Here is a 22,461-nt window from a genome sequence, read left to right as displayed (position 1 = left end):
GCAGATGGGAAAACTCTGGAGGAGGTCACTGAGTGGTCACCCATGTTTAAGGCCAGAGCCCCCCTGGCCTCCTGATGCTATGCCAACTGGTTTTGTAAATCCTGAAGCCCAGGGTCTGGATTGGCTTTCCTTATTTAAAGGAATTGGCTGGGCTCCTGGATGGCTCAGTCAGTTAAGCGGCTGCCTTTGGCTCAGGTCATGATCCCAGGGTCGTCCTGGGATCGAGTCCCACATCGTAGGGCTCTCTGCTCCGCGGGGAGCCTGCTTCTCCCTCTCCCTCTGCCTTTTGCTCTGTGCTCTCTCTTGCTCTCTCTCTGCCAAATAAATAAAATATTTTTAAAAAAAGCAACACGGCAGATCTAGGATTCCCTCAACTTATCGAATTTTGGATGATCTTTGATTTCTTTCTTCAGCTATATATATAGATCATTTAGAAAGTCAAAACAGCCTTTTGAAAAGATTATGTGGGAATCAGCATTATCTGCTCCAGGTTTACAGAGCTTTAAGCCTGACATTCCTAGAGCCAAAACTCAATTCTCCATCTCTCAATTCAAGCCACTTTGAGAAATCCCTGTTCAGAAAGTTGATCCCTGAAGTACGGGGTGATGGCTAGAGTGCCCCAAGCTGCTGAAGTTTCGTGCAGTTATCAAATGCCAAAACAGGAAGGTGCCCAGGGCAGACACATGTTACTCCTATCCATCTCCCCTTTCTGAAAGGTCTTTCTGTGCGGTGGGACTGAAAATAGCTGACCTCAATTGCCCAAAGCCCAATTTCAGAAGAGTTAACAGCACAATTTCGTCCTAGCCATATTCGGTCAATTCCTATATGTTCCCTGATGATCCTTAGACAGCAGTTAGAGTATCCTGTTTCTCCCTGCATCTCTATCATCCTTCTTCTCCATCTCCATTCCTAAGGTCCCATCAGTTCTCACCAGGGCAGCTGTTACAGCCTCTTCACTGGGTCCCTACTACCATCCCGTGTACCTGCTGACTCCAAGCTCTCCTCCTCAACAGCCAGACCGATCATTCTGAAACACAATTGTGACCATATCGCTCCCTGCCTAGAAATGTTAATGGCTCTCTATCATTGGCAGAGTAAGTCCAAACTCCCTAACTGGGCAATCAAGTCCCTTCAAAATTTTGTCTCCACTTCTCAACCTTCCAACACACTCTGCATGTACCATATCAGGCCATTGCCCCTTCCTCACCTGTGACTTGGACATGCCAGCCTCTGTGCCCATGCTCACACCTTTTTCTTCCTTCTGGAATGCCCTTTCCACCTCATCTGCATCCATGAAAAACCTTTCTTCAAGAGTCAGACCAAATGCCACCTCCTCCAGGAAGCCTTCCATGAGCTCACCTCTGAACTGTCAGAGCGTTTTGTTAGTTATTCTCTTGGGCCTGCTTTGCTTTCTATGGTGGCTATTAATGTACAGATGTACTTTCCCCCACGGGATAATAGGCATATTAAAAAAAGCACTATAACCTAGTGTAGCATATAGTAGGTGCTGGTAATCATTAGTGACTGACAAACAGACTGCAGCAGAAGATCATAGGCTAATAGGTTAACAACAGCATGAATCAGAGGAAGGGAACTGGGACGGTGGGAGAAGCACAGGTCATTAGAAAAAAATGGCCAACACGGTTGAACACTTAGCTGTCATCTTAAGAACAGTAGCTTGCAAGGCCTGGGAATTGTGCTAAGCATTATCCCATTTACTCATCACAACCACTCTGAACCACAGACACTATTATCATCAACATTTTTCAGATGAGAAACTGAGGCTCAGAAAGGGCAAATTCATTGTTTCAGCCACTGGCCTCCTTATTGGTCTTTAAATACATCCCACACACTCCCACTTCTGAGTCTTTACACTTGCTCTACCCTCTGCCTGAAACATTCTTCCCCCAAGTACAGGCAGGGCTTGCTTCCCCTCTTCTTGTAGGTCTCTGTTCAAATATCACTTTACCAATGAGTTCTCTTCTGGCCACCCTATACAAAATGGCAAATAATCCCCGAGTCAGGGCCAAAGCCAGTTCTGACTCCAAAGCCAGATGACAAAGATTTAAAGCCAGTTCTGACTCCAAAGCCAGATGACAAAGTTATAGTCCTGTGGGTCAAAGGGATTAGAAATGCCCATCACTGAGCCAATCACTGTGATGATTGGTCAGGCCAGGGTCTCAATGCCCATCGCTGGAATTGGGTGGTGTGGGGGAGGGGAACCCCATTTGAACCACATGGGTCAAAATGGAGGAGGGATGTTCCCTGATGAAAAATTGGGAGACTGCAACCCAAATGAAGAGAGAATTCCAGGCAGGTAAAAACAATAGATGTTCACAACGATAGCCAAACCCTACTAATATAGTGAAGTCTGATCAGTAGATGAATTCACAAGACTGGACCAAATCATTGACCTAGTAGACCCACATTGCTCTGGCCTCCAAGAAACTACTCAGCACCAAAAAAAAAAAAAAAAAAAAAAAAAGATATTCCATTTTTCACTTATAAAATTAGCAAGAATTTTATTTCATTTTATTTTTAAATGTTTTTATTTATTTATTTGAGAGAGCAAGAGCAGGGGACGGGGCTAGAGGGAGAGGGAGAAGCAGACTCCCTGCAGACCAGGAAGCCCGAGGCGGGGCTCCATCCCAGGACCCTGAGATCTTGACCTGAGCCGAAGTCAGACACTTAACCGACTAAGCCACCCAGGTGCCCTTAGATTTTTTTTCCTTTTTTTAATGTTAACACTTCTATCAGGGTGATGGAGTGTAATTGGTAGAACCTTTCTTTCTGGAAAGCATTTTGGAAATACGTATCAAGATCCAAAAAAAAAAATTTGATCCTCTGACCCAGTAATTCCTCTTCTAGAAATATTTGTTTAAAAAAAAAAATCGAAAATATGGACAAAGATTTAGGCACCAAGGGGGCCCCCAGGTGGTTCAGTCACTGACTTGTTGATTTCCGCTCAGGTCATGATCTCAGGGTCCTGGGATGAGCCCCATGCCAGGCTCTGGGCTCGCTGGGGATTCTCTCTCTCCCTCTGCCCCTTCCCCCACTTGCATACACTCTCTCTTAAATAAATAAATGTGGTTTTTTTTTGAAGATTTAGACACCGAGATTTTCATCACAGTTTTTATAATAGCAAAAAAGAAAGAAAAGAAAAGAAAAAAGAAAAGAAAAGAAAAGAAAAGAAAAGAAAAGAAAAGAAAAGAAAAGACAGAAAAGAAGAAGGAAAGAAAGAAAATCTACATGTGTAAGGATTAGGATTTGGTAAAATAAAATATAATAACTCCATATAGAAGATTATGCAGTCATTAAATTAAATGATATGGGATAGTTCATATCAATTCGTTGAGTAAGAAAGCATGATATAAAACTGTCTACACAGTGTATTAACCGTGTAAAAGAAAGCTACATATGCCCAGAAATGAAAAAAAATAAATATATAAAAATGCTAGTAGCATTTCTCTCTCCTTAATGGATGCTTTATATATTTTTTCTTCTTACTTACATATATTTTCCACAATTAGCAAATATTACTTAAACATTGTTTTGAAAGTAACCTCTTCTTAGCTCCTAAGAATTTGGCTACCTGCTTACCATCTCAGCCATTTGGACACCTGGGGAGAAACACTTGGTGGGTGACAGAAGAAGGTTAGCAACAGTTTTTGTGTCTTACAACTTTTCCCCAATCATTCACAGAAAGATCAGTTTTCCTTGTATCTGCCAGTCCTCCCTTAGAAAGAATCCATCACCTCCTCACAGGATGCCTCTTTTTTTAAAGTAAAACAAAACCTGGGAACGGACCATAAACTTGTGCTGAACCCTGACAGGAAAATGGGTAGGCCCTAGGCCTCCAGCTGCCAGTGGAGGGCCAGTGCGGAAGGGATGCCCAGGCTCATGGGTGCCAGAGGCAGGTAAAAGTGCCCCCACTGCAGGTCTGAAATGCCCGCGAGAATTCCAGTCTGCCACTTTGTTTGTTCTGTGGGCACATTCTGCCTAGAGGCCACTCAGAAGACAAGGTCTCCCTCACTGCAGGCAATGGCTGATTGCCAACGATTGCTGGCCTGGGAGACAGAAAACAAGATTATGCTTCTATGGCAACACAAATGGCACCACCTCCAGGAAGCTTTCCTTGCCTCCGTCCGTGATCCCCACTACTCCTCCAGATTACATTTCTCCCCCAAGGAGCCATAGCTCTGGGTACTTTCCTTGCCCCTCTTGGAGCAAATGTCACCAGTGATGATGTGGCAGCCGGTACGATGAGAAGACATCCCACAGACCTTGGTTCCCTCCCTGGCTCTGCCACTCAATTCCTGAGCCTCAGTTTCCTCAGCTGTAAAATGGAGACGATAAGCAGCACAGAGAACTGCCCCCATCCTGGGACCTGACAACCCTATCCTCAAGTTCCTGTAACATGATTGTTCCCAAAGAAACTGTCTGGTAGCCCAGAGCCACAAAAGAATACTCACTAGGCCCAGCCCAGTGGTGGCAGGCCCCCCCTCCTCTTCCTCCCCACCCAGACCTCCAGCCAGCCGCAGCCAGGGAACAGACAGCCAGCGGTGGCTAATGATACCTCTGCCATCTTCTGGACAGAGTAATTGCCAGGTGGGATGGCAGGACCCCAATTATTGAGGGTCTGTCCAGGGGTGTGGTCGCAGGCATGTCCAAAACTGAATTCAGCTTCCCCTCAAATGTGTTATCCTTCCTGCTCCCCGTCTCAGAGAATAGCACCACCCGGGGGACCCAATTTGGAAATCAGGATATGGTCCTCACATCTTGTCTCCCATTCAATCCATCCGCTGTCACCAAGTCTTGTCATTTCTACCTCTCAAATCCATCCATTTCTTTCCATCGCAGGGATGTCACTAGTTCATGCCACTATCCACCCCGTCACAGGTCTCCTGGACTCCACACTGACCCACAGGGAGCCTCTCTCCTCCCGCCGCTCCTGAAGACCCCTCGATAGCTCTCAGGAAAACAGCCTCCATAACTTTAAGCCCCCCACCTTGCTCCAGTTTGGTCCCAGCTTACCTTTCCAGTCCCATCTCCACTTCCTGCCTCGCATCTCTAGTTCCCAACTCACCGTCCTGTTTCTCCCCGGCCTGTTCTTGCTCATGTCATTCCGTCATCAATGGCCTTCTCTTCTTTCCTTTTCTTTTCTTTTTTCTTCCTCCCTTTTCCACGGACTAGTTCCTTCTCATATTTTAAGACTTAGCTCAGATTTCCATTCTTCCAGAAGGCTTTTTGCTCCCCCATTCCCCTCACACACTCCCAAACTAAGTGTCCTCACTGTTGTCACTTAGTGTGAGCACTGCTTCAAGCATCTTTGAGGCTTTAACTCATTTAATCTTCACAGCAAATCCTGTGCCTAGGTTCCCCTATTATTATTATCTTCAGATAAGAAAACTGAGGCTTGCAGAAGTTAAAGCAACATTTCCAAGGCCAAATCAGTGGCTTAGCGGTGCTGAAACCAGGTCTATTTTTTTTTTTTTAAATAAAAAGACCTGCATTGTTCTTTTCTGATTGTGAAAGTACCAAGAAAAAAGTAAGAATCCCTATTCTTTTTGTCAATTTGGTGAATACCCTTGGTCTGGCATGCAGTAGACACTCAGTAAATGCCATTTCTTTATGCCTCTATATACATGCTGATTTGGATAGCATTTTATGTAAACTGCTCACACCCGTCCTGCAGTTTCCTGAACCTGGAGCTCTTGCGAGTGCACCGAGCACCCCCACTCACGCATCCAGTCCCTAGTAGCGTTCGGTTCCCAGGTCTCTGAGGTGTAACTACAGCTTAGTTTCCCTGCGAGATGAGGACAGAGATCAGTGGAATTCGTCCTCAGTGCACAAACCGCCAACTGTACAGAAACCAGGCACCAAAGACCCGGCAAGGTGCGGAGCCGCGCTCAGGCTTGGGGTGGCCCCTCCTAGGCCGGAGGATTCCCCCTCGCTCCACCCCCAACGCTCTCCAGCCCTACACCTTCTAATCTCTCTACCAAAACCTCCGGCCCGGACCTGGAGACCAAGGTCCCCACCTGCCGAAGGTGCCCCCACCCCCACACTCCCAGTCGGGCTCTAGGTGGCTCCCACTCTGCGTGTACGATCTTCCACACACACGGCGGCTTCCGGCTCCCCACCCTGCGCCCCCCCGCTCCGCGCGGGTAGTTACAGCCCCGCCCCCATTCCTACAGCCACAGCCGCGCGATTCCCGGGCTCCCACCGTCACCCTGCCCCCGGGCTGCAGCCGCGGGAGCCGCTCGCTGGGAAAGTACCATCCCCGCCCCCCGCCCCGTTCAAGGCCCTGGCGCCCTTGGGTCAAGGCGGGAGGAGGCACTTCCAGACAGGCGCTGGCGCCGGGTGCGTCGCACTTTACGGAAAGGACGCCCGAGAATAAATCCGGAGCGGATTTGCATCACAGCAGCAAGGGAGGGCTCGCAGCCACCGAAGTTCCAAAGCGAAGGACGTCCCCGTCCTGTCCCGTATGGGTGGCGGGTTTAGGAGCCGCGGGGGAGTGGAGGGAAACCGCTTCAAGGGAGGAGGTGTGCGCACCGGCTGTGAAACCTGGGGAGGGGCGGGGAGTAATCTCTTCCCCTTGGCTGCGCGGACCTCAGCCTGGGCCTGGGTCCTTGTCGAGGGAAGTGGGGACCGAGGTTTTCTGTGCAAGCGTGTAACTTGAACTAAAGGAAACAGTCCCGGCCCGGGGCTGGGAGAGCTTAGCAGTCCCAGCCCGTACTGCTAAGAATCTCCCAGCCCTGGTCTCCTGAGATCCCCCCTACCGCCCGCTGGGGCCCTTGTATCCCTGTAGCCTGCACCTCTGTGACTACTGTGTGCTCACAGAGCAGACAGTCCTGATCTCAAGTCCTAGCCCGGGGTTAGACTGCTGCCCATCAGACTTCCACTTCACCCACACGGGCCAGTCTTCGCAGGGTAATTCGTTCATGTCCTTCGGTGAGGCAGCTCACGTTTTCTCAGCCAGAAAGTCTTTTACCCCTTTGTATCAGCTAAAATGTTGCTCCCTCTTTTAAGCCCAGCTCCCAAACCACCTGCACCTCTTCGGTGAAGCCTGTAGGGGTACTTGCCCCTGCCTTTCTAAGCCCCCAGTGCCCAAAGTCTGAACCTTTCTTTTAACCCTGACACTTCTCTCGGTGTATCTACCACCTGTTTTCTCCATTAGGCTGCAAGTTTTCAAGAACAAGGTTCACCTGTGTCCTCAGGGCCAAGGGCAGTGCCAGGCACTTGGTGGGGACAGCATTGGCTGCTGTGTGATCTTTGGCAGGTCCTGCTCCCCTTCTGGACTTCAAACTCCTCTCTCACCTTCAGAGTGAAGCATTTGGATGAGATGGCCCCCAGGGTTGCCTCCCTCTCTGACCCTGTGAGCCAGTGAGTCACCGGATCTCCAAACCTCCCGCGATGACCCACCTTAGGAAGGGCAAAAGTCAGGGTTCCTTTGAAATTCTTCCACTCCATTGAGTCCGTTAACAGAGGCAACTATGCAAGGTTGCTGAGGCTTAGGGATCCAAAAGTTTCCTAGAGGTGAGGCTAGTGCTAACATACCACGATGCTACCCCAACTGGAAAGTCCCCTGCGACCAGGTTCCAGAGCCCTGAAAACCAGTTTCGTTGGGGGGCAGGGGGAGGGTGTTTAGGCCATCCCAGAAAGAAGAAGCCTCCATTCACTGCCCCTCCCCAACACATACACACTCTCTCCAGGAGCAGTGGCAGCAGCCCCTCAACCCCCTGAAGACCAGCCCAGGACCACCCCATTCTCCACTCCAACCCTGCATGTACCCGCCCCAGTCCAGCTCTCTCCAGTCTGAGCGGAGAACACCCAGAGTTTCCAATAGGAAGTGGCTCAGTTCAGTTTTTCTCACAGCACAGACTGTCAGGCCCTATCCCTCACTTCACTCAATGGAACTCCTTACCTACCTAGGGCCAGCCACATGGGCTACTGTTCCCTGAAACTCCCATCCATGGGTTTTCATTTGACCTGTTGAAGCCACATGGATTAATGCTAATCTGAAACCATAGCCCTCAGATTAAGACAGACCTCCCAGAGATTCTAGTTCTCCCTAGCCGGATGACCTTGGGCGTATGTTACTTATCTTCCCTGAGCCTCATAAAATGGGAGCAATGACTTACATACACGGGGTGGTTGTGGGTATCGTGTAAGGTTTATAAAACACCTGTCATAGGAACTGATACATGCAGGATGTCAAATGTGAGCATTATTTATATTCCCTACTCCCTCCATTCTCCCCTGAAGCTGCCTGACGCTTTCTCTGGAAGCTGAGCATGGAGACATCTGAAAGGGAACTGATCTGGACAAAACCAGGAGTATAAAATACTAAAACCTGTGCTTAGGACCCAATTATAGACTTCAAAAGAAAGCAAAGGAGGTTTCAGGCCTAGAGAGGGGATTTGCCAAAGGTCACACAGCAGATAGAAGTGGGGAGAATGGCAGGCAAGCAGGGAAAGGGAGGCAAATGAGGATGTGGGTAGGGGTCGGGGCTGAGGTATTAAGCTGAATCTGAGGACAGGCAGCCGAGCAAGAGGATCTCCAGCTGACATTGCCCCATTTCCCATGCCCAGAAGAGCTTGGCATTTGCCTCTCTCTGGAACTGCTCCTTCTGGGTTCCTGAGTTTGCAGTAGTATCCCAGAAATGCTAGGTAAATATCCCTGTTGTTTACTGAGTAACCAACCCAGTAATCAGGCAAGAGTCCCCATACCAAGTGTTGCCTCAAGTTTGGCTCCTTCTGTAGAGACGCCTCTCCCAGGCATCACCCCAGGCAGACGCCCTCCACAGGGTCCCCTACCAAGGCCTTGCTAGGAGCTCTGCACCCCACACCACAGCGTGGCTTTGTTGGTCACAGCTCAGCATCCTCTTTAGAGAGTCTATTCTTCCCAGCAGCCCCAAGAAATTGTGGTATACGGAGTATTTTCTACTTGGTACTTTTCTTCCCAAAAAAGCCAGATGTGGCTTGCTGTTCCAATGTGATAAGGAGTCTTACTAGCCTTTGAAAATGTCCTGGGCTGGTGTTAACCCCAATCATGGAGAAATCGGGAGGCATTGTGGCTGGTGTATTATGCTACTTGATAATCTTTTCTTTAGACATTGTTTTGTTTCTGTAGTTCCCCTCTCTGTGTCCCCCTCTTGCCACCCCACTCCCCTCATCCTCAGAAACCAAGAATGTGTCCTCCTGGAAAATGTCTGTCCTCTGTCTGGTTTATTGCAGGCTTCTTAACTTATCCTAAGTTCCTGTGTCCTGAGCTCTCTGCCTCCTCCTTAGCGTTCACGTGTGAACTCCTTTGCCCATCCCCAATGTCCATCCTCTAGCTTAGACATTCACCTGAAGGTAAGGACTTCACTAATCGACTTCTCAAGACTTCTCTATTCAAGCATACTCTAACCTTGTGATCTGGGAATCAGTGATGCCAGACTTCTAATTTCTGATTCTAAGTAACTCAGATTTCACCACATTAGAATTCTGTGATGCTAAGATTCTATGACTATAGATTCTATGCATTTAGAATTTTATGGTTTTTGTGTTTTCATGAATTTATCATTGACTTAGTGACCATAACCAGGACTCGCTTGTCCTGGGTTTTTGTGTGTGTTTTCCAGAGGAAACAAGTCTCAGCTCTGGGCTCTCTTCTCTGAATTCACGGAAGGCACAGGAAGATTGTTGGGTAGGTAAAGGGTAGCATTCCCACTTCCCCTGGGACTGCAATATGCCCAGGGCAGCCCAGTCCTAGGCCCCAGCACTCAGTCCACCCCCCTCCTCTCAAGCCCCTCATTTGGGCTTCAAGTGTCTGACAGTAACAGGAAAAGCAGGCCTCTGTGCAGGCCTTCCACCCAGCTTCCTTTTCTCCTGGGCCTGCCCCAGGATCCAGGGACAGAAAGTTAACTGGGAGACTGGCCTGTCAAGTGGGCAGAGAGGGAGGGAGGGTTGAGCACAGGGCAGCGGGCCAATGAAGGAGGTATGGGAGATTCCCCAGGGAGCCGGTAGCTTTCTCTGAAGGTGAGGAAGGAACAGAGGACGGAAGTAGGGGTGGGTGAGAGTACTGGTAAGGGTGGGGTGACCCGTATAGCATTGTAGGGCTGGAGCTAGGCTTCCGGCCATTGACCCATTGGTGACAAGGGACCTCCAGCCTGGCGCCCTGAGGGCGGTCTATTCCCTGTTCCTACCCATTGTCCCAAACACAAACTTTGTGTTTCTTTGCCTGAGCCAGACTCCCAGGAAAAGCCAGAGGGCAGGAATTGGGAATGGGGAAACTGGTCCTCCAGCACTCCTTCCTGGGAGGGCCCACTCAGGCCAAGAAAGGGGGCAGGACTTTCCAAGGATCACACTGGGGTTTGGGACAGAACAAGGACTGGAATTCCAGGCTCCTGCTTCCAGCCCAGAGCTGTTCCCCGCCACACTCCAAAGGGTCCCAGTATTACAAAATACTCCCCCAACAGGACAGCTGAGCCTGGGGCCTGGCGGGACTCTGGCTCAGAGGATGAGCCCACCCCCAGGCAGCCTCCCCAGAGTTGTCTGGACCCCTTCTTCAGCCCTTGGCTGAAGCTGCCAAACCCGATTTTCCGATTTTCCGATTTTCCGGTGGCTGCCCAGAGGCTGGTGGGAGCAGGAAGCCTTCTCTGGCAAGGACCCCTCGGGCTACTGTCCTCCTCCCCTCCTGACCCCACCCCTTGCTCTTCCCACACCTGTACTGCCACCACTTCCTCCTCCCTCGAGGCCTGCCATCTCTTCATGTCATGGCCTGGGCACCAGGAGGTGTGGTCCAGCCCTGCCCCTCTCAGAGTTTCGCTTTTCTCATCTACAGATGGAGGAATAAGGACTGGCTCCCCGGGATCAACCATGGGGAGGTTCCAAAGAAAAGGGGCCATGAGTAGTGGTGGGCCACCACTTGGATGGTGGGTTGGGGCAATGTTGGGAGCACGGCCTGGGGCGTGAGGAGGAAGCTCTGCTCTGTGGAATTCTGGAGTGTGGTTGTCAGGGGGGAAGGTGCAAGGTCAGGGAGGGTGTCCCTCTGGTTTCCTCAGGTTATCTCCACAAGATAGAAAGAGACAGAGAACATCATCCCAGACCGAGTCCCCTTGTCACCAATGTTCAGAGTCCTTGCCACAGTTTGGTGCAGTGCCTGTGTGATCTGTTTAATGTCTGTCTCCCACCGAGCTGTAACACCCACCAGGAAGAGCTCCTGCTGTCTTGCACACTGCTCTATCTCCAGAACTTGGCACCCTCCCTGGCACATGGCAGGCACTCCTGACTGAGACAGAGTTTCAGATTGAAAAGCAGAAGCGGAGGCACCCTAGGGGCTGGAGACCAGCCAGGTCTGCTCACCTAACCCAGGCCCCTGCTCCAGGCTGCCACATGGCCCAAGCCTCTTCCTCTGGTGTTCTCGACCTCCAGGGAGCTCTGGTGGGGTGGGAACGAGTGAGCTGTACCCAGTCATCCAGGGGTCACCTAGCCTGGAGTGGTGGGTGCCCTCTGGCTGCGGCTGCCTCTGGGAGCCTGGAAGGGGAGGGGCAATGGAGGAGCCCGTCATTGCAGAGGGAGCTAAAAATAGCCAGAAGAGATGATGTCATCAGGTTCCCACAGCTCAGCACCCCCCCTCAGTCACACACATACACACACATTCTCACAGACACAGATACACACACACACAAGGGTGGGTACACTCATGCACACACACACACACACACACACACACACACACACACTCTTATAGGGGAGGGAAGCTTCTGGGTTCCAGGGCCGCAGGGGCAGGGAAGTCTGGTGAGTGTGTCTGCATGTGTGCGTGTGTCTGTGTGTGCCTGGGTTTGCATGAGTGGGGTTGCATGCGTCCGTCTGTGTGCTATGTGCTTGCCTAGATGCGTGCATGCTTATGTGTGCGTGTGTTCCTTTATAGGCGTGTGTACGTGTTGTTAACATATGCCAACTGGGGAGGCCCACGTGCATCAGTGGCGGTGTGTAGCTCTGTTTACAAGCCTGTACTTGCACGCGCCTGTGTTTGTTGCATTGTGTGTCTGTGAGTCTACTTCTATTTACTCGTCTGCATATGTTCATGGACTGTGACATGTGTCTGTAAATGTGTGGGCCCCTTTGTGGGCCTTGGGCACTAGCCCAGCCACCTTCCTTCTTTGACTGAGGTTCAACACCACTTCCCCCATACCCTGAGGAGCCTCGTCCCCCGGCCTGCGCAGTCTGGGCGCAGTGTGTCAGTGACTTCTCTGCCCAGTCCCTCCTCTCAGGGTCCCAGTCTCTGGCAAGCCTTGGAGTCAAAGGACACAGGCACAATTCATTTTCTCCTCACAGGCTTTCTGAACCCCCAGGGGGCCAGGCCAAGGCTCTGAGTCTTCACTCCCACCCCCAACCCTCAGGGAACGGAGCCCCAGACACACACCCACGCATACAGTGACACCTCAGAGAAGAGTCCCTCACAGTGTTTCCCGCCACTGAGACACAGCTCCACGGAGACACACCCCACAGCAACCCGGTTACACCTGATGACACATGGGCACACACTCAGAAATCCAAATGGAAAATCCCCAGGCCGAGCGTTCGGCGCCCTCCCCCTTCTGGACGCGGCTCAGTCTTGCCCCACCCCTAACCGCCCCAGCTCAGCTGACAGTCCCGGAACACACTGGCCTCAGGGAACAGCTAGGGGGCCGAAGGTGGCCCGCCCTCCTCAGAGCACTCCTCCCCTGCTTCAGGCTGCCCACACCCCATTCCTGACCTTCATTCCTCTCAGCCCGCTGAGGCCTCCCTCTGGCACACCCTAACCTTACAACACACCCCCATGCTCTGCCGCCTCGGAGGCACACTCAGCCGCACGTCTGCTCACACTCCCACTGTCCTGGCCTCACAGGCTCGCACGCATGTGCGCGTGCGCACACACACACCCCAACATCTACATCTGCACACTGACCGTCGCAGGCACAGAGTGACAGACAGCTCACACCGAAGCACTCTTTTTAGACTCAAGCCCTGAAATCTCTCGTCCCATCCCTGTCTGATCCGTGCCCCTACCTCCCTCCTCAAGCACCTGGTTCCCTATAACTTCCAAGATGTCTGTGGAGACCTTTTTCCTGTGCAATGCAGGAAGGCCCCCTACCTCATGGGGTGGATCAAAAGCTGAGGCCAAAGATGGAGAAATGGTGTATCTGTTGCCGACCTTGTCCTGTCCTTCCATTGTCTAACTGTGATCCCAGCTGTCCTCACTGAAGCCTGTCCCTGGGAGCATTCAGCCCCAGCCCTGCCCTCGTACCCTGCATGGTTGTCTGGAAACACCTTGGGGTGGAGTGAGACAGTTGGAGCAGAAATGATTGTATTGGCCTGCTGTTAGCCACCCATGGCCCCTAGGAGATGCAGGTCTGGAGCCAGCCAAGCTTCGGGACTAGTTTCTGGACATTTCTAGAAGATCAGAAAGCTGCCAGGTTGACAGAGGTGTCTGAGAACTGAGGAGAGGAAGGAGAGGGAAGAGTGTGAGGAAGACAGCAGTTCTGGAAGCTCCACTGTTCTTAGATTCCCAGTTCCCCAGGCCCTCCGCTCTCAGCCAATACACCCTCCATTAAGGCTCCCCTTAGGACGTCTGCCATCAAGTCCCCACCATACTTTGGGGGTGGTATTTCACATAGGGTGTGCCCCCAACGTGCCTATACAAGGCTAAGATGGGGGAAAACTAATGGCCCTGGTTTTTCCAACCCCCACCGCACCTCAGGGCCCTTGGCTAACCTTGTGGCGGGAGGATCCACACCCTGGTGGTGGCTGTAGGAGTGTTGTTGATATCTGTGGCCACGGTGGCAGGATTGGTGGCTGCAGCGGTGGCAGCTGGGCCTTGGGGTTTCTGCCGGTACCTTCTGCGGCTACACTTGAACATCCTGGGAAATCGAGGCCGAGGCCAGCCCAGCCCTGGCCTGCGGTAGGGGGAATTTAGGCCCCGGGGCCGCGGGGCACGGACTGGCGGAGAAGGCCCCATGGGCACAGGGAACTTCTGTAGTGTGCCTGCGGGTGCTCCTGGCCAGGGCAGCTGGGGCCTTTATGACATAGAGTCCGCATAAGGGTGGTGGTCTTTATTAGAGGTCCTGGTCCCCCGCCCCTCCCCATGGGTCAGGCTCCCTCATGGTTCTCTCCATGGGTCTAGCCCAAGGGCCAGAAAAACCTCAACCTGGCCCCTAGGGAAGAGGAACTCTGAGTAGGGGAACATTACTCCCTCGCTTTCTCCTTTACCCATATTGACAATATTAACAATGTTTCTTAGGCATTTACAGTGGCGGGTACTTTACAAACACTCTCTCATTAATCCCACGACAAGCTTACAAGGAGACTATCGTTATTCCTATTTCATATACAGTCAATTCTCGTTATTCACAGTAGTTATGGTCTAATAAAGTCCCCACCACAAATAGCGCATTAGCAAATCGCACCAATGCACCTGCAAGGTTAGATTCCTACCAGTCTCTGGTCACATCATTTTTGTCAACTGATCGATCAGAACATGACCTTGTTTTATGTGTGTTTCTGTTTACAGATATCTAATTTAAACTATATTGTTACTGAGTCATTAACATTGAACTCACAGGCAACAGCACTCTAACTTGTACCTGGATGACATTTACTTGACATACTTCCTCTGTAAGGCACATCACAGCCTTCTTGTGCTCAGAAACACTAGACAACACTTCAGCATTATTTGAGAAAGAGCAAAATCACCAACAAAAAGCACAGAAATAGGAAAAATGTGACACTGAATGGACCACAAGAAGAACAGTTGTACATTTATAAGAGGCAGAGAATCCTCTTGTTCAGCCTCAGCTGAGACCATGCGAATGAGGCAGCTCAACGTTTTTGCAGCTCTGCAAATGTCCACGAATGACCGCAAAGGTGACATGAGTATTGGTGTGGGGTTACAAATAAATTCTAGCAGTAGGTAAATTCACAGAGATGGAAGCCATGCATAATGAGGACCGACTGCATAAGGAAACTGAGGCTCAGATAGGGAAGGTCGCACAATTAGAGGTGGGCAGGGGTTCCAATTTTGATGGCTATGGTCCAAAGCCCAGACATTTAACTCTTGCTGTTATGCACTCATTTATTCAATCAATCATTTAGGAATTGTTCACCAACAACTTCATATGTGCTGGGCACTGGGGTCATAGATGGAGGAGACCTGGGTCGATTCTTCCTGAGGGGAAAGAGAAAGCCATTAATTAGCTCAGGTGGAGGAACAGCGAGGTGCCTAGGGGAATGTAGGTTGTGTCAGCCCATTCTTGTAGCAGACAGGAGTGTCAGTGGCTCTGCCAGGCCTTGTACTGAGCTGTTGTGGACCTGAAGACTTCCGCCCCCTCCTCTTGCCCTCCTTCCCAGCCTCCATCTTTTCTCTGTTCCTGTAGGAACCTGCCAGGAGACTTTGGGGTCCTCAGCACCACCCTAAAAGGCCTCACACCTCCTCCCCCTCTGTCTTCTACTCTTGCTATCCTCAGTCTTAGAAAATGGACCTCGCTCCCATCAACTTCTAGCCAATACACCTGTAAACCCACTTGCCCTTGGCCATTTTCTTCCTCAAGTCCCAGACCAAGGCCTCCTCTCCTGCTCTTTCTGGAAGTCAGCTCCTCCTGTCTTCTTAGAGATTCCATCACTATAGAAAGTCTACTTGATGGTTAAGACACAGACCTTGCACCAGACTGACTAGGGGTGAATCCTGGATCCGCCACTTACCAGCTATGTGATCATGGCAAGTACTTAACCTTCCTGTGCTTCTGTTTCCCTATATTTAGAAAGGGGAGAAAAGAGACTCTATCTCACAGGATTGTTGTGAAGAGGGAGGGAAAGACCATATATGTAATGCATTTAAAACATGATCTACACAGATATTATTGTTATTAGCCCCCCTCTCCCGTTTCTTCAGCTGCTTCCTTCCATTATAAGAAACAAAAATTACTGTCAACTATATTTACATTTTTAAAAAATTTTAAAAGTCTACTTCATCCATCCCACACCCCCTCTGGCTATGACTCTCCTCACTCTGACCTTCCCACTCTGTGGTCATTCCCGTTTGTCCCAGACTGGGAAGAAAATTTTATTTAAAATCCCTATAACTCTTCTGTTATATAGACCAGGAAACAGGCTTAAAACCAAGCCTAAGAACTCCACCACCCCCACCCCTACCCCCGACCCCGGGGTCACACAGCTAGGAAGCAGCAGAACCAGCATGGGGAGTACCTGGTCTGAGGACTCCAAAGCCAGAACCTCAAAGCATTGGAGTGGAAAGTAGGACCCGCAGTGGAAAGAGGCAGGCGGGGGTTCAGATGAAGCCCTTGAGGGATCCATGTAGACTAGGACTGCAGTCTTAGACTTGGGGGTGATGCTTTTGTGGGATCATGGTGCCACCTGCTGGCAGAGAGGAAAGGGGTGCTTGACACAGATTGCTAAGAACACTGGGGGGTGGGGGATGCAAGAGAAAGGATGGGGAGAGAGACCAAGGAGAAAGATGAAGGGGGGAGAAAGATGGGGAAATTGAGATTTTATAGAGGGAAAAGGACTAGGAGTCATTTGCCACTCAGAGGAGGGAGTAGAAGCTGCTAAACCTGGGTCATTTCCTTGAAAGTGTGTGTGCTTGAGTGTGTGTGTGAGAGAGAGAGAGACAGAGAGAGACAGAGAGACTTTAAGTATGTCCCTCGGATGCAGCTTTGTGGATTCTTAGTTGCCAGGAGTCAGTCCACACACGGTGGAGAGAGAGAGTGTGTGTGTGTGTGTGTGTGTGTGTGTGTGCGCGCGCGCACGCGCGCACTCATGGGCACGGGTAGGTGTTTATGTGTGTATCTGTGTGTGCCTCACTAGCTGGGTGTGCCCGTGAGCACAGAGGGCATGGGGTATGGGTGGGCAGATGCAGGCTAAGAAGCAGACCGCACCCTTGCGGTGGAGGGCACACGGAGATTCTGGGGGGGCCCTTGTTCACCCTCCGACTTCTCTTCCTCCTTCAGATCAGGAAGGGTGTTGCTATGGTTGGCGTTGCCGGGCCCACGAGGCCGCTGCTCCTGTGGCTATGGGGACAGAACTCCAGGCAGCAGGGGGCAGCAGGGAAAGAAGAGGCTGACTGGCTGCGGGGTGGGGCAGGCGGGAGGGGGAGCAGAGGACTTGAAAACTCCTGCCCCACCTGCAGGTGAGCAGTGGTGCCTGAGAGCCAGCTCCGACTCACTGCCTGCCCACTCGAGTGGCAAATCCCTGGAGTAGTCTGTCCCCTCTGGAGCCTCAGCAGACCCTTCTTGCAGAACTCACTACCAAGAGCCCTGAACAGGTGATGGTACAGGATAGGGCTTATCCTACGAAGTAAAATCAACCAGGAAACAGGTTCGGGAAGCTGGAAGGCCGATGGGGAGGGTTCCGAAAGAGTCTAGGGTTGGTTTGGCGGAGGGGTCCAGGATATATAGGTGCCAAGGAAGGGTGTGGAGTGACGTGTGGTGTGGGCTTTGGGCTTGGGGTGCCAGTGGGGAAACCTGGGGTGTTAGTATTTGAGTGTCAGGTGCTGGGAGAGGGCCTGGGCCCTACGCGGAGAGGCAGCGGTGCCAGGAGAGGGCTTAGGAAAAGTCCCGAGGCGTCAGAGGTTAGATGCAGGGGAAATGGGGTGATTTATGGGTCCTGGATGCTGGTGTCTGGTATGTCACGGTCCAAGTGCCAGGGCCGGCCCAGGTGGCAGTGGAGGTGGGAGGCACGAATTCCTAACTCACACTTGTCTGCCTCCCAGGAGCCACCATGCAGTGCTTCAGCTTCATTAAAACCATGATGACCCTCTTCAATTTCCTCATCTTTGTAAGTATGGGGGTTGTGGGCTTTTCGGGCCTCCCTACAGGAGTGGGTCACAACCTAAGCAGAGCCCAAGCTGGGAAATGGGAGATCGCTGTGGCCAGACTCTGTTGTGCAAGTTTCCCATTATGATAGGGTGCAGAAGTCTCCCCAAATGCTGAGTCGTGATCTCAGGAGCAGCCTGGCTGCCACACAAGTTGGGGTAGAGAAGTTTAGGAGAAGTTCCTCCCTTCCAGGACGTTTCAGACCCGACTTAGGGCAGGGTGGGGTAGGCTCACAGGAGTGATTGTCCCCGTTTTATAGGCATTGGGAGCCCAGCGAGGGGAAGAGGTTTGCCCAAGCTTACCTACTGTACAAGGAAATTCAGTGGCCTCTGTAGGATGGACGGGGAGCTGAAATGAGAGCTGCCCGGAGACCTCAGAGCAGAGTCTGCCCCAAGTAACCCTTATTCATTCAACAAACATTTATTGCCTAAGACTCCGTGCTAAATGCTGGGGGAAAGGTGAGCGAACCCTTTCTCTGCCCTTGAGGATCTCAGGTCCAGCAGGCCAGATAGGCAGACAGTTGGAACATCCAATGTCTGGCCTTAGCACAAGGCTATGGGAACTCCCAGGAGGGGCTTGAACCCTGGTCAGAGAAGACTATCTGGAGGAAATAGTTGAGGCTGGGCATTTGCGCTGGGTGAAGGGGTTGTAAAGCATGCAAAAGGACCCAGAGGCAATGAAGTCAGGTATTGTTCAGAAAACCAGGAACAGATTGTATAGGGCATGTCTGAGGAAGCTGAGCAATGAGGCATGACCCTGGAGATGGTGGTGGAGATGGGGAGAAATGGACTAAGGACAAAGCCCTCAAATGGTGGCTGAGGGATGGAAGGAGGAGCAAGGGAGACAGAGGCTTTGAAGATAAAGCCCATGTCTCTGGTCTGAGCCACCCAGGGGATGTTCCCCAGGCAGCCGCATACCCAATGGGGTTGCAGCTCCGGTTGGAGCTGGATGTGGATATTTGGAAGTCACATGACCACAAACGATCAGCAAAACCATGGGAGTGGGTAAAAGCACTCAGGCCGAGTGAATGCCGCGAAACACAACTTACAAGGAATATGTGGAGAAATGGCCACCAGGAAGCTGACAGAGAAAGCAACAAGAGGAAAACAAGTAGACCACGATCTTAGTGAGGTCAGGAGGGTGTGGTACATGAAGTGTCCACCTGACTTAGCGCAGGATGACGCCACTGACCTTGGAGCCACATTAGAGTGGCTTAGAGTGAGTGGAAGGTGAGGAGGTGGAGATGTGAAGTGGAGAGGGATTTGGAGAAATTGGGCTGCGGGCATCTTACCTCTCTGACTTCGATGTGGTGCATGCAGTAGGTTTCTTTTGGCTTCGGGAAAGTAGCTTTTATCCATCTATCTGGAGAAGGCAGCAGGATCCCAGCAATATGGAGAGCAGGTGCTCTGGCCCGAGGGGGTTAAAGGCAAATCCGGTTTGGTTTCTGGCTTCTGTTGCTCAGGCTTCGCCAGGCTGGGCAAGGCAGGGCAGGTCTCAGGCTCCTTGAAATTTGACCCCGTAGGCTGGGAGCCCAGCTCTCTGTCCTTGGGCAAACATGCCTGGGATCCAGCCACAGTCGGCCATCTCACTCCTGGTTCTAGCCTCAGTTTCTGCAGCTGGGGACTGGGCATCAGGGTGGTATTGGGCTGATTCCTCCGCCGAGGCTCTGGCTCAGCAAGGCTTTGCTCTAGAGCTGTGGGATCTGGACCGTGTACCTCCTCCCCCACCTGGGCCTCTGGATTCCCTGAGGTTTGGGGTTGAGCCAGAGAGCCTCTAAAAGAAGCCCCGGCTGTACACCCCCTCTCGTGCCTCAGTTTTCCTGTTAGGCAAGGAGAGGTCTAGGTTAGATGAAGGGCAGGCCTGGAGTTTGATCCTGGAGAGGAGCCAAATGGGGCCCCAAGTTAGGTGTCCCTTCTCACCGAGTCCCTCTCCAGGGTTGGAAGCCGCTGTAAACCTCAGCCCCACCTCTGTTGCTATGGTGACTGTTGAGCCTGTTCCCGGCTTCCACCCCACTGTTTCACCTGTCCCAGGACAGAGGCGGGTCAGCTCAGCAAGGAAATGGGGTGGGGGAGGCCCCTGCTGGCCTCACCTGCTTGTCTTCACTCCCAGCTAAGCGGCAGGACCCTGACAGCAGTGAGGAAAAGTCTTGCCTTGCCCTCCCCCATCCTGTGGATATTTCTAGAACCCCCGATCCCATTTATATCTGCATTGGTGTGCAGCCTGGTGCTGGCTATGGGGAGCCCAGCTCCCATCCTTCTGGCTCTACAGAATGTTTTTCCTCCCTACAGGATGAGTTTTTAGACTCCTTAGCCAACAAAGGGAGAAATTTCTCGTTTTCCATCTTCCTGACTCAGCTGCGTGGTTAGGGGCTGCTTGCCCGCACCGTGTTAAGGCCTGCCTCTCTGTCCCCAGCTGTGTGGTGTCGCCCTGTTGGCCGTGGGCATCTGGGTGTCAATCGATGGGCCGTCCTTCCTGAAGATCTTCGGGCCGCTGTCGTCTAGCGCGATGCAGTTTGTCAACGTGGGCTACTTCCTCATCGCTGCTGGCGCTGTGCTCTTTGCGCTCGGTTTCCTGGGCTGCTACGGTGCTCAGACTGAGAACAAGTGTGCCCTCATGATGGTGTGTCACACCCGGCTCCACGGGCCCGGAACCGAGACCCAGGGTCCCCTCACCCTTGAATCCAGGCCCTGGGGATCCCCAAACCCTGCCCTGGACTCCCGGACCCTGAGCAGAGGGGGCCGCGGCCTCATTTTACGGGGGGGTGGGTTACCACTAGTAAGGCATGAGGGACCGTCTCTCTCTCGAACTCAGACCTCTGTTCCCCCTTCAGTTCTTCTTGATTCTCCTCCTCATCTTCATCGCGGAGGTGGCAGCTGCTGTGGTCGCGCTGGTGTATACCACCATGGTGAGGAGGGGGGCAGGGAGGGGGAAAGATCGGGAAGAGCCCTGCAAGTGGGCTGTGGCCTGTGTGTGGCCACCTTCCCTACCAGGCCCTGAGCCCCGGCCTGCCCCACCCAGGCTGAGCACTTCCTGACGTTGCTGGTGGTGCCCGCCATCAAGCAAGACTACGGTTCCCAGAAGGACTTCACCCAAGTGTGGAACACCACCATGGCAGGGGTAAGGAGGGCTGGGGGAGATTTTGGAGTGGGGGAGGGGGAAGAAGCAAGGCCCCACTGACCACCCCTCCCTCCTCCTCTTCAGCTCAAGTGCTGTGGCTTCAACAACTACACGGATTTTGAGGGCTCTCCCTACTTCATGCAGAACCATACCTTTCCCCCGTCCTGTTGCTTCGACAATGGCAACGGCACAGCCACAGAACCCTGCACCGAGGAGAAGGCTAAGGACAAGATTGTAGAGGTGTGGTATGGAAGGTTGGGGGCTGCTTTAACGGCCTCGAAGCGCTGAATGACGGTGGCTGCTCTCTCCCCTCCCCCAAGGGTTGTTTCAGTCAGCTTCTGTATGATATCCGAACCAACGCAGTCACTGTGGGTGCTGTGGCAGCCGGAATTGGGGGCTTGGAGGTAAGGGGGTGAGGAGGTTGGGGCAGGACAACCCCACTGGACCAGGGTGCTTGACCCATCTCAGAGGACTTGCTGGAGGAGACAGACTTCTCACAGAGCTTCGTATAGGGTGTCTGGGAGGCAGGGGACTAAAGCGTAAGGGCCCCCGGATCACATCCCTCACCTCTGCCTGTTCCTTCCCCACCAGCTGGCTGCCATGATTGTGTCCATGTATCTGTACTGCAATCTGAAATAAGTCGGCTTCCGCCTCCACCACCGCTGCTGCCACCTAAGAGTGATTGGGGCGGGGACGGGATCCCACGGTGTCCAAGTGGGCTGGCCTCGCTGCTCTGGACTTGGGGCCAATAGGGGATCGCCGCCCTCAGGCTGTGCCTGACTTTTGCTTCCATGGGTGGGGTTGCGACCAGAACTTCTGAGGCAGCCAGTTCTCCTGCCCATACTTCCGGTCTGCCCCTTAAATCCTTGACACCCCCTCAGGCCCAGGGGTGCTCTTGGTGATCCCAGCAGCCCCCTGGGGGATGAGAGAAAGACACCCTATAGCGCAGGCACATGTAAAATCAGCGGGCACCGGGCGGAGATGGAGAAGGCACTTCAGAACTCATTACCCAATTAAAATGTCTCCATTCGGAACGCTTTCCGTGTATCCTTGGAGAGGCAGGCCCGCCTTGCCTCACCTGGCCTCAGATTCTGAGGGGCTGGTGACTCACGAGGCCCCTGTAAAGGTCACAGAAGGGAAGTAGGGTGGAGGTAGGTGCCTATTTCTCCTTCACTTGGATTCCAGGCCTGGGAGGGAGCCCAACAGGGATGACCTAGAGAGCACTCGGGGCAGGACCTGGGGGCTGGGCCAGTCTGCCTTCCTGTGATGTGGGAAGACTTTGGCCTGAAACTACCCCCTCCTGGGTGGGGGCAATGGACTGGAAAGCTATGAAAATAACAAGCCTGTGCCCAAGTGGGGGCGGAGAGACCAGAAATACTGCCAAGGCAATGGAAGAGGGTCACTTCTTAGGCTCTGGAAGTCCTCCAGAAGCTACCATCAGAGGATTCAAGCTGCCTACCCTTCTGACTCGGGTAAAGCCCCACACCTGT

At 52.3% G+C, this 22,461-nt stretch overlaps 2 protein-coding genes and 1 long non-coding RNA gene across 4 annotated transcripts; 1 reads left to right on the top strand and 2 right to left on the bottom strand.

Moving 5' to 3' along the window:
- Positions 1–13,421: 13,421 nt before the first annotated feature.
- On the bottom strand, positions 13,422–13,986 carry P3R3URF (PIK3R3 upstream open reading frame). The gene is made up of 2 exons (XM_040626604.1): positions 13,743–13,986; positions 13,422–13,465 (listed from the first exon to the last, which is right to left on the bottom strand). Exons 1-2 carry the CDS (start codon positions 13,984–13,986, stop codon positions 13,422–13,424), a joined length of 288 nt encoding a protein of 95 aa, XP_040482538.1.
- Positions 13,987–14,610: 624 nt separating this feature from the next.
- LOC103670762 lies at positions 14,611–20,355 on the bottom strand. Of its 2 annotated transcripts, none has more exons than XR_570663.1 (4): positions 19,146–20,355; positions 16,230–16,400; positions 15,726–15,774; positions 14,611–15,192 (listed from the first exon to the last, which is right to left on the bottom strand). It is a non-coding gene; the product is annotated as an uncharacterized LOC103670762 (long non-coding RNA). The 2 variants fall into 2 exon arrangements; XR_570664.1 differs by having other exon boundaries at positions 16,230–16,397.
- On the top strand, positions 16,833–22,150 carry TSPAN1 (tetraspanin 1). Its single transcript, XM_008699269.2, has 8 exons — positions 16,833–17,304; positions 17,752–17,816; positions 20,267–20,473; positions 20,685–20,759; positions 20,873–20,971; positions 21,056–21,211; positions 21,292–21,375; positions 21,563–22,150. Exons 2-8 carry the CDS (start codon positions 17,760–17,762, stop codon positions 21,608–21,610), a joined length of 726 nt encoding a protein of 241 aa, XP_008697491.1. The 5' UTR covers positions 16,833–17,304; positions 17,752–17,759; the 3' UTR covers positions 21,611–22,150.
- Positions 22,151–22,461: the final 311 nt, after the last annotated feature.

The sequence above is a fragment of the Ursus maritimus genome, unplaced genomic scaffold, assembly GCF_017311325.1.
Source record: "Ursus maritimus isolate PB19 unplaced genomic scaffold, ASM1731132v1 scaffold_12, whole genome shotgun sequence".
Taxonomy (NCBI): domain Eukaryota; kingdom Metazoa; phylum Chordata; class Mammalia; order Carnivora; family Ursidae; genus Ursus; species Ursus maritimus.
Note: the sequence above shows the minus strand (reverse complement) of the source record. Positions and strands in the feature narration are given on the sequence as shown.